We start from the raw sequence: 11,327 nt of genomic DNA, 5'->3' as shown, positions 1-11,327 counted from the left end.
AATCGATTCAGGGAAGAATAATGTGAGAAATTTCCTATTTTCAATTGGAAACATTCGAGATTCGAACTCACGACCCTGAAATTTTATAACTCAGACAAACAAAATCCCAAACTCGGAAAAGTATTTTATATCTACCAAAATAAATATTTATTCCTGAACAGGACTCGCCAGAAGGTAAGCGGTTAAGAGCGACGGGACTTGATTTAGAGGTCCCGGGTTCGACATCCACTTCGAGCAGCCTGAAGTCAGGCAGCAGTGACAACGATTTGCACTTAGAAATATAGAGAAAAATGTCTTTCCAAGTGAAAATAGCCCTCACTCGGCATTGCTGCATCAATAAAATATTCGCCCTGTTACACAAATTGTAATACTAATATATCGTACAGAGATGTGACAATTGATAGAATGGCCATCTGTCAAATATACTAATACTAAGTAAAAATTAGCCCAACAGCTTATAGAACTATTAGATTCTGATTGCTGTTCAATAAAATAAATCTGAACAAATAAATAAATAAGAATTTATGATGATTTTAATACCATTATTTTGTTACCGACCACGATTTTGTTAACCATATTTTTAATATACATACGTAAACCTAATAATAAATATTAATCATTGCAATAAATAAAAATTATTCTAAAGAAATTCAAACAACTAAGAGTACATAAACTTAAATTAATATACGTCGTTTTGGTTCTCTATTGTATATTGTAATAATATTGAATAAATAAATGAGATTAAGGAAATAATAAAGCAAATTCGTTTGTGTTTAGAAATATGATACTGAAATAATAAAATGTAGTTATATAAGAGATCATACGTACGAACTACTTAGGTGCAAATTTATGGTCAAAATTATTATTGAAATCCAATTATTAAAACTGTGCATTATATCATAGAGAAAAGAAAGAAAGTTTAATTAATAAATTTGATATGCAATACTTCTTGTCTACTTTTTGCATATTAACGAATGTTTATTACCTATTATACCTAGAATTTATACCTTGGAATGTTGAGAACGAATTTAAATCTCTGATTTTGCATCACGATTCCTTAGTACTATTTAAAATCTCTGTGTGCATTTCATATGTGTGTCTAATGGCTAGGTGTATGTGATGTCGTATCGGTTAATTAGCGTTGAACATGTGCACATTGTACACCTGCCCAGGTGGTTTCCACACCATTCTTCGTTCAGTAAATTGCGCGATTGGACCAAAATCAGTGGTTTTTCCACCCGCAGATACAGCAACCTGGTTTACGTTCGGGAGTTTGGGATTTCCAGCTAGCTGAATGTTTTCCAACAGGGTTTTGATTATGATAAAAACTTCAGTAACTCATGAATTTCGAATGATAATATAACTAATATTATTACCAATAATATAACAAGTGTATTAATAAATATTTCACATATATGTACGAATTCTATTTAGTATGTTAGTGTTCATAAGATTGAAAGTTTAATTCTGTCGGAATAAGATGTTTTAACTAAATCGAAATAGTGCTTTATATACTATTTCAGGTTGACAGAATTGTTTGATTAATTTTTTTAAATAAATTAGTTTAAAATTGATTGATAAAGATTATTAAATTTGTTTTAAAACTTCGCAATATGTGTAAGTTATCGATTAGATCAAAATAACTGCAATTTAGCTGTTTAAATACAATTTTCAACAGTTTATTCTGAAAATAAACTTTTAAATTTTACTTAAAATCAAAAAATGCGATTTAAAATTAATTTGTTTCAAACAAACTTAAGAAAATAATAAATGAATTAATTGTTAGGAATTAATTCAGCTTGTATGTTCTAAAAGCGCCGTTACTTATTTTAAACCTTAATGAATTTTTTATACTTCAACTCACATTTTGTATGATATTTTGGGAAATCGTTTAGCTTTAGACCATGAAAACGTAAAATAAATAATTACAAAGAAATGACTAATCGATCTTTGTGAAAAACTAATCTGCGCAATTCCAAAATCTCATCATTCGAATAGTTTTGAATTTTGAAAATAGGTTCAGAATTTATAACAAATAGATGGATAAACAGTTTTTGCTTAGTCTTGAAACACCAGCCAACTCAAGTATTAATAAGTCTCATCGAATTTTGAATTTATAAGATTAGTTCAGCCATTTCTGAGAAAACGACGACAAAAGGAATAAGACGGATTTTTGTTAAAAATATTTTATTTGCGACGTTGAAAAATGCATTTTAGAAATTTATTAGCTTCTACGCAAATCTAAACTTTGCTTAAATTGTACCCGTTTGGTAATTGTGGTTAATTTTAATTATTTTTTTTCATGTAAACTTTTGAACCGCAACTCTGAATAACCACGGTGAAAAAGAATGTCTCAAGGACTACAGTAAAAAATAAAGTCCCAAGTTTTCTAGAATTAAGATCATGTGTCGAACAGTTAAACAATGAATTTAATATTTTCAAAAATTTTCTACTAAAAAATGTGCTGTGGTATTATACTGTTTCAGCGTTCAATTAAAAATGTATAATCATACAACGTACTAGTTTTACACTAATAAAATGTTTAATAAATAAAAACCTAAACACTCGATTTTTGTTAAAGAATTTTACTCACGTTCCACTCAAATATGCTTTATTGGCACAAGCTCAATCAGAGTGATGGATAGTCGACATCTGGGGTAATGATAGTAAAGATCGTGTTATTTTTATTTACCTGTAAAGTAGCTGAATGTACTGTGTGTATAGTTTGCTATGAACAATAACCCAAAAAAAAAATTATTATGTTTTTGTTTTTTTTCATTGTTTATATAAAGTTGAAATAAAAATTGTCAAAATCAAATTCTTAATTATATTCCAAAGTTAGATACTTTTACAGTTTTCATAAATATCACGAGTATGATATGAAATTTGTCAATGTATCAATATTTTGTGGAAGAATACTAAAAAAAATTATTCAATCTGTTGGAGCTGAAAATGAACTAGAATTTTCAGTAATGTCAGCCCTGTATGGTTAATTCATCAGTTTGTATAGGCGAGAGAATAGAGTCCGTGGTATTGCATGCGGACATCGTCCGGCTAGTCTCGCCGGTACAATGGGCCCATAGAAACGCGACTCAAATTACAGCTTTTATGTGGATCTCTATCATGAGACACGTATGCATTTACCTATAAATACATAATGCAATAGCGGTACTAGAACACGAAAGAAAGTACTATTGTTAGGTATAGTATGCGACGAAAATAATAACCAGGATAGAAAATCTACGGCGTCGTAAAATGCTTCTTCAGACGCATGAATTTTTGCGTTGGCGTTAGATTTTGTTTATTGTTGGTTATTAGCTTGCCACACTTTCATAACAACGTAATTTTTTAACTTCCTGTAGGGTAAGTTATTGTAATCGCAGAAAATCGAAAATGAAAATTTTTTCATATCTTCACGTTTTAGAGGTTTCTGAATATTTTGTCATAACTTAGAAAAAATTGATGTATGTGTGTGTGTGTGCGGATACGAACTCCCGTCGACGATTTTGGGAACACGAATCAACCAATTTAAATAATTCAAAAAATGCAATGAAACGTAAATAAAAATCAAACGTATTCAAGATTCGTATTGATAAGAAGACGTGCTGATTAGTTTAACGAGCACGCAGAACGATTACTTTGACAAAAGTTCATAATTTTCAGAAAAGTTCAAAATATAAATAAAAATTTGAAACATAAAATGAAATTCAAATTTTCCAAATAGTCAATTTTCTTTTAATTTCAAAATTCTTTAAAATCTCTTTTTTTTAGTGTTCAAAAAAGTTTTACAGGGTTCTCCATTTCTTCATTTCAAAACATTCTATTCAATTCAAACAGTTTTTGACATCGGCAGGTCTAGCCGTTTCGAAGACACGGGACAAAAAGTACCAAAAACGGTAACTAAGTTTTTAAGAGAACGGAGCGTCCGACTACAAGAATTCAAAAAACATTTTACTTGTATTGACTGAAACATTTCAAAAAATATTTTACTTGTATTGAATAAATAAAATTGGTTGAACCGTTATATACTAGTTTGCATAATTTCAAGTCATCAATTAAAGTTTATGGTTTACTTTATGAAGAGATTATAAGTGTTCAAAAAACATAAGAATGCCGAATTAAAAATTTGTACATGTAAATAGTCCTTTTTGCTATAAAGTTTACAGTAGCAACAATTTACATGTCTCTTGATTACTATATTATTACATTTCTAGTGGTGCATGGCATCGTGTCTTAAAGCTAATTGGTGGAACTTCCCGTAGCGTAACGAAATATTCGAGGAATATTGAAAGTTTTCATATAGATTATTATAAATATTATAACATTGTCTAATATTTATAAGAATTATATAAACTGAATTGCAAAGTTGAAATTATTTGTTTAAAGTATATTAGAACTTTAGTAAGAATTAAAAATAAAATCTGAATTATTTTCGATATACAAAAAATTGAAAAAAAAAATGAAAAAAAAGTTGAAACAATTTTTTTTTTCTCCAAAATCAATTATGTTGTTAAGACAAGCAGAAAGTTCTTTGAACGTTTTTTGAACCATTCAAATCGGTTGATCCGTACGCCCGAAAACGTGGACGAAAAATTGTATCCATACATACATACACACACACACATCCATTTTTTCTGAAGTATGCGAAAATGTTCAGAAACCTTCAAAACGTCGAGAAATGTAAAAATTTTCAATTTCGATTTTCGGCCCATTACAATAACTTACCGTACGGGAAGTAAAATTAATATACTGATTTCGATTTTAGTGGAGTATTTACACATGTCGAGAAGTGAGTATAAAATAAGTGTTTCGCAGCGTTCTACAAAGCAATTGCTTATTGATTCAATAGTAATTTATATTAATAACTAATGACACAAATCATGATTCAAACATAGGTTACTCCTTGACATAATCCACAAGTAATTATTTCAATTACAAACATACATTCCCTTGTTTGGCTCTCCAACATGTTCTCGTCTCATTCGGCTCCACCGTGGGTCGTTAATGAATTCAAACACCAAATCCTACGCCATTCGATATAATCAATTATATACAAACTCGGGCGTAAATCTGCTTTGTCGAAAGTCAACACAAACTGTCTTAAGTACATTAAGTGTAACTCAATCAGTAGACTACAAACGAGATCCCGAAGCCTATTGTTTTATGTTAGACTTTGCTACTTGACGGAACATGCATATTCGACAAATTTATTTTCACTCGAAAGTCAATTCTGGACTTCTATGAAAGTTTACTTGCGTTCGCTGAAGGGATTTCTTATTAGCATATTATCAATAAAATTTTTGATTTGGACTTTGGCAAGTATTAACTGCTGTCTTTAATCAAATGATAATCATACTTGATGAATTAATTAGAATTATTAACTTCCCGAAGAAGATGTTTATATTTTTATCAAAAAATCCGATTCGCTAATTTTATGTTTTCTCGGCGCTTCAAGCCATTCTGAATCGAATGAGGCCAAATTTGGAAAAAGTTTGTGTGTGTAGGTGTGTGTGCGTGAACAGATTTTTCGCCGTAAATCGACGTTTTGTCAAAAATAGCTGGAGCGATTTCAAAAATTTAAAAGCCATTTGTGTGTCACGATGAGAACTAGCGTTTATCAATTTGGCGCGTCGATCAGACAAGACGTTTCTTTGTAAATAACAGAAAAGTAAAAAAAAATCGTCTATGTTTTATAACGCAGTTCTAAATCGATTTTCAAAATTCAAAAAACCGATCGAAAGATATTAGTTGGGAATGGACCTGACCAGTTTTTGGTAAAGATTTGCTAGCACAATTTCGTATAATTAACTGTTGAAAAAAAATTCGATGATTTTCATGGTCTTCTAGACCATATTGAAATATTACGACCCTACGACAAATCGTTTAATTTTAAAAATGCGTCAAAATTAATGACGTTTTTTCGGCGTTTGTCAAAATTAGACCTTTCATCGACGTTTGCTGCAAAACGCTTAAATCGATTTCAAAAATTTAAAAGCCATTCGATTATCTCTATAAGGACTATCGTTTATCAGTTTTTTGCGACAACCGGCCGAGTCGTTTCTTTGTAATTAGCAAGAAAGTGTAAGACCATTTCTTCACATTTTAGCACACAATCATAAATCGATTTTAAAAATTTAAAAACTGTTCGAAAGATATTGCTTAGAAATGATTAGTTTTTCGTAAAGATCAACCAACCCATTTTCTTGTAATTAACTGTTGAAATTTTTTTTGCCGATTTTTGGGAAACTTTTTTTCACGATAGATATCATGGTCTTATAGAACATACTGAAATATTACGACCCTACGGCAAGTAGTATAATTTCGAAAATTCATCAAAATTGGGTCAAAAGTTGCTTTTGTGTGGTGATAATTCGAACATTGTCAATTCGTTAAAATGTGGAATAATGAACTACAATTTTAGGACATATAAGCACGTGTCTGTGCAATATAATTAATGTAATTACAGATAATTTTTTATATGTGTTTCAGAAAATTCAATTGGAAATCGTAATTATAAGATTTAATTTAAAACAAATAAAACTTTATTTTTTAAATAAATAGTTGAAAATTTTATCCGAATATCTAAGTCAAAATTTCGGTTGATTAAGTTCATGCAACTTGCCTTAGGCAAAATGCTACTTTCAACTGGTTAGTAAAAGATATTGGGTTTTAGTACAATTTGCAGTGTTAAAAATATAATCACATTATCATAATATAGCATGAATCACATAATCTAGCAGGATTACAGTAGTGATTATAATATAGAAATATTTTAAAATTATGACGTTCCGATGAGAGCAATTTACTGCTTATTCTAATATTTTCGCAAACAACAATCCATAATGAAACAAAACAACAAGTAATTTTCAGAAGAATTATATTATTTCATATAAATATTAAATCTAAAAACATATAAATAGTATCTTTATAGACTAGTAATAAATTATTCAGTGCATAAATTAACAAAATATTCATAACATCGACGCATCAACAGATCACAGCAGAGTATTTACACGAACAAACATATCTTATTTTAATTTTGGCAAAAACGCAGTTAAATTTCTATGTCGTTCGTGTCCAAATCTATGTGATTGAATTCTTGTTTGCGTCTTATGGTCGGACAACAATCTGGGTAAGGTTTGCTGAGGTCAACGGGAACTATTTCGAACTCGTCGGAGGCGCCGATGGACCCGCATCTGTAACAAGCAAAAATACAAGTTATTAAACATGATAGATACTAAGTGTCAATATATCTACATATATATATAAATTCATGTATTTTTATGTATCTGTGTCTGTGTTTTTATAATGCGTGTATAATAAACACCTATAACCCTAAATTTAACACCTTCTTAATATACTATAATTATATATGACAATTAGTGGGGTGCATGTCATCGTGCCTTAAAGCAAATTGCTGGAACTTTCCGTACCGTAATTAGAAATCTTGGTACGGAAGCCAAAAAATTTACACAAAATATGTACACATTATTAAAATCTTTATAAAATATCTGATAATTTGATGTGCATATGTTTAATGACCAATTTTGACCGCAAAAAGGCATTTTCTAACTTATTTTTATTGAGGGTCCATAACCGCTAGACCTACCTAACCAGAAATTCAGTTCATCTTGTCAATACAAGTAAAATGTTTTTTGAATTATCAAAATCGGACAGTCCGTTCTCTTAAAATTCTTAGTTTTTGGCACTTTTTGCCCCCTTTTTGGTATCTTCGGAATGGCTACACCTGCCTTCAGCAAAAACTGATCAGCACTTTTCCTTATCAATACGAATCGAATGTTTTTTGAATTATTCAAATCGGTTGATCGGTGTTCCCGAAATCGTGGACGAAAATTTATATCCGTACACACATACATCAATTTTTTCTAAGGTATGCCAAAATTTTCAGAAACCTTTAAAAATGTTTATTTTCGATTTATTGCGATTAATATAACTTACCCTACTAGAAGTTAATAATACATTAATGTTCAAATTTTTAATTGAAACAATAACAAAGCATCGAGTGAATTGGTACAGTTTGTACAGTATAAATTATATTAAACATATAAATAAAATTCAATCGACAAATCGGTGCGTATACGAATATTTTTGGAAAAATAGCACAAATTATAAAATTGTGTGAAGATACTTAGCTATTCATTTATTTTATTTGCCAGAAATTATTTTATAGTATTATAAATGAACAATATATCCCTACATTTAAAGTTCTGTACAAATCAGAGAAACGAACTCTACAAAAATTACAAGGGTATTTCAATTGTAATATAAGAAAAGTCTGAAAAAAATAAAGAAAAATGCATGACTGTGATGCTTCCACATATGTTCCAGCCTCACATGATAATCGTTTCAATTAATTGTTTAATTATTCATGGTCTTTCAATGAATGAATAAGATGTTCGACTAACTCTTTCAGGATGGTAGGTATTATTTCAGAAGAAAGTAAAGCATATCAAGGTAAACGTTCAAATCAATTTGACTCTCACTATCACCTTTCTTACGATATGTTGCTTCATTTTGTTAAACTACATGTTTAACTCATTTAATTTAATCTTAGATAGTCCAAAAATTTGCAAATTGCCAGCCGTGGTCACAAAAGAGTTACGGGTTCTATCCCAACTATGCAAGATATCAAGCAGAATGACATCAAATTACTACTTGAGGTTAAAAATCTCAAAATAAACAAGAAACATAAATCAGTCTCGGATTTTCATTCCAACCTTAGACGAGCTCCATATTAAGCAGCACTATATCAAATTACCAATTAAAGATTTTGATCTCAAATATAATCTCATATGAAAATTGCCTTTTGCAGGCTGTGCGAAAAAAATTGAAAATCGCTATTTGCTGCAATACATACAAATTAGCACTATTATCATTACATATCCCATATGCAGTAGAAAAGAAGTGCGGTGTACCACTGGGTTGTCTTCCCATAGAAGCTAACAGATTATTAATAAGAATTAGCAAACACAGCTCAAAGAATCTTAGTTCTGTTCCTTGTTCAAAAAATTTCAGCTACTAGTTTTCTATAGCAAGAATTGAAGATATCATTATGACTATAAAATTATAAAACAAACTAAAAAAGTTTAATAATTATCATATACATCATCAAAATTTATGATTTCGACGTCGACTGAAGACGTCAGAACTAAATCTGAAAGTTTTGTTTACAAAACGAGAATGTGATTTTATTTTTGTCTGCGTGCCATAAAACTGGTGTATTGGCAAATTTAATAGCTCGCCGGCGCTGATTATGCAAAAATCTAAGTAGATCCGTGAATATTTTTTGACGTGTATATTTAGAAACTATTCGCAGAATTCAGAACAAGTATCTGAAGTGTATGATAAATAAAACGATTATGCAAATTTTTATATTAATGTAAACAATTTTTTTGAAAATTTATGTTTGGCGAAGTTATGCGGATTGAAATTCTTAATCAAAAGTTCAAACACGTGACGGAGAAGTAGATACTGATTGTTTCTATCTAATATTAATCTGTAATAGTCTTCGAATAATTTTTATTTTGCCTGATATCAAATTTCTTTTATATAAAAAATAATCATTACAAAGAAGCATGTCAGAATTTAATAATAAGATATCAAGTACTATTATGGCTACTATATATAATAAGTAATTATATGTGATGCATGATGTGTCAAATAATCAATATGGTTAGAAATATAATCAACAAATTAATTATTATAATTAAATAAATTGCACATATAAAATTGAACATATGAACGGTATTATTATCACCAGACATAATTAATAATTTGCATGATGTGTTAAATTATTGTCTATCAACAATAGTTCTAACTTTTATGAATAGTTACGTGTTATAAACGAATTGCTAATCATAATTAAATGCATTGGTCATATACACCAATACCATATAAAATTCAATATTGATTAAGCATATAATAAATAATCTGCACGATATGTTAAATAATCATCTAACTATTATTAATAGTTTGACACACGTAATCAAAAAATTGATCGATATGATAAAATAAATTAGATATAGAGCTCAAAAAGGTAGATACTTTGAAAACCATTAAAAAAATAATTGTTTTTATTAGATATAAAAAAAATAAATTATATATTTACCCTGATCCGGCAAAACTATAATCCTGTGTGCATGTTAGAAGCACACATTGGTTTGGTGCTCTAAATGATTCTCCTGGACTGTAGAAAGAATTTGTTGGCTTGTAGAAGCATTTTTCAGGATGATCTGTTATTAAAAAATATAATTAAATACTTATATCCAAAAATAGACGAAGCGTTAAATGTTAATTATAAATGTAGAATTCTTACAAAAATACACCATTAGCATTTAACAATTAATAAGGGTCTTTAAAAAATTGTTTAAAATTCAATGTGTTGCTAAATTTATAACCATATTTTATTTGTTGAATTATTATGATGAATTTCTAAACTGTATTTAACTATTACAGATTTTTAGCTACTATGTTCATTTCTGGCGGAGGTAACCACGTGCATAATATAACAAAAAGAATAACAACTTAGTATTTAAAACTTCAGTAGTAAATAGTTGTCTTCAACATTAATAAAAATAAAATTTTAATATAAATTTACTATTTTTATATTATTATATATTTAACAAATGCAATATGTTAACTACATTCTATTTTATATTTCCGTGCATCGGTTCAGATAAATTTAGGTTTTATTTTATTTAATTTGCCTTACAACATATCAAATAATCTTTAATTTGAGTATATCAATTGAGATTCAATATGAAGATTTGTAGGGTCACTATTTCTATTATTAAATAATCTTTGCATTGTCAAAATGATAAGTATATGCAGTTATTTTAGTAAATCTAAATATTAAGTTCATTATTTAAATATTATTACCTTCATGAATTGTTGGTGCTGTTCTAAAGACTGCTCCAAGTGCAACATTGCAAGACACCACAACGATCAACAAGACAATTGTTAATTGCGAAACCATATTGCTAGTTTTGTATTAAATAAACTTTTTTTATAAACAACTAAAATATTATATATTATAATATTATTTTTTCCTGTGAGCTAATCACTTTGCTTGACGAATCACAAGTGTTATTTTGTATCGCTGAACCGAGGGTCTATATAAGATCGAAACGCGTGCCGCGAGGCGTTACGTTGGTTTTTATTGATGATCGTTTTGTCTCAGAATTTCATATAAAAAGAGAGCCGGCAGAAAAAAGGAGATTAACATGTTTTTATTATATACATTGTTTTACTAAATATACAAATTTAAATGTTTGATTCTTTTCGTTTTGTTATAGTACACGTACAGC

General features: G+C 29.0%; 1 protein-coding gene across 1 annotated transcript; it reads right to left on the bottom strand.

Annotated features, from left to right (window-relative positions):
• Positions 1–6,956: 6,956 nt before the first annotated feature.
• On the bottom strand, positions 6,957–11,057 carry LOC113374010. The gene is made up of 3 exons (XM_026614263.1): positions 10,900–11,057; positions 10,130–10,253; positions 6,957–7,196 (listed from the first exon to the last, which is right to left on the bottom strand). Exons 1-3 carry the CDS (start codon positions 10,994–10,996, stop codon positions 7,055–7,057), a joined length of 363 nt encoding a protein of 120 aa, XP_026470048.1. The 5' UTR covers positions 10,997–11,057; the 3' UTR covers positions 6,957–7,054.
• Between the last annotated feature and the right edge of the window lie 270 nt (positions 11,058–11,327).

This window comes from Ctenocephalides felis, unplaced genomic scaffold (assembly GCF_003426905.1).
Source record: "Ctenocephalides felis isolate EL2017-DRISC unplaced genomic scaffold, ASM342690v1 CF-g0.4_SCAFFOLD_01604, whole genome shotgun sequence".
Classification (NCBI taxonomy): Eukaryota; Metazoa; Arthropoda; class Insecta; order Siphonaptera; family Pulicidae; genus Ctenocephalides; species Ctenocephalides felis.
Note: the sequence above shows the minus strand (reverse complement) of the source record. Positions and strands in the feature narration are given on the sequence as shown.

Bases quoted from the DNA above. Each gene is read 5' to 3' on its own strand.
- LOC113374010 (XM_026614263.1), bottom strand. From the start codon at position 10,996: ATGGTTTCGCAATTAACAATTGTCTTGTTGATCGTTGTGGTGTCTTGC. The intron at 10,254-10,899 runs GTAATAATATTT...TTTTAATAACAG, and splicing joins AGCACCAACAATTCATGAAG to ATCATCCTGAAAAATGCTTC. The intron at 7,197-10,129 runs GTAAATATATAA...TGCTTGTTACAG, and splicing joins TATAGTTTTGCCGGATCAGG to ATGCGGGTCCATCGGCGCCT.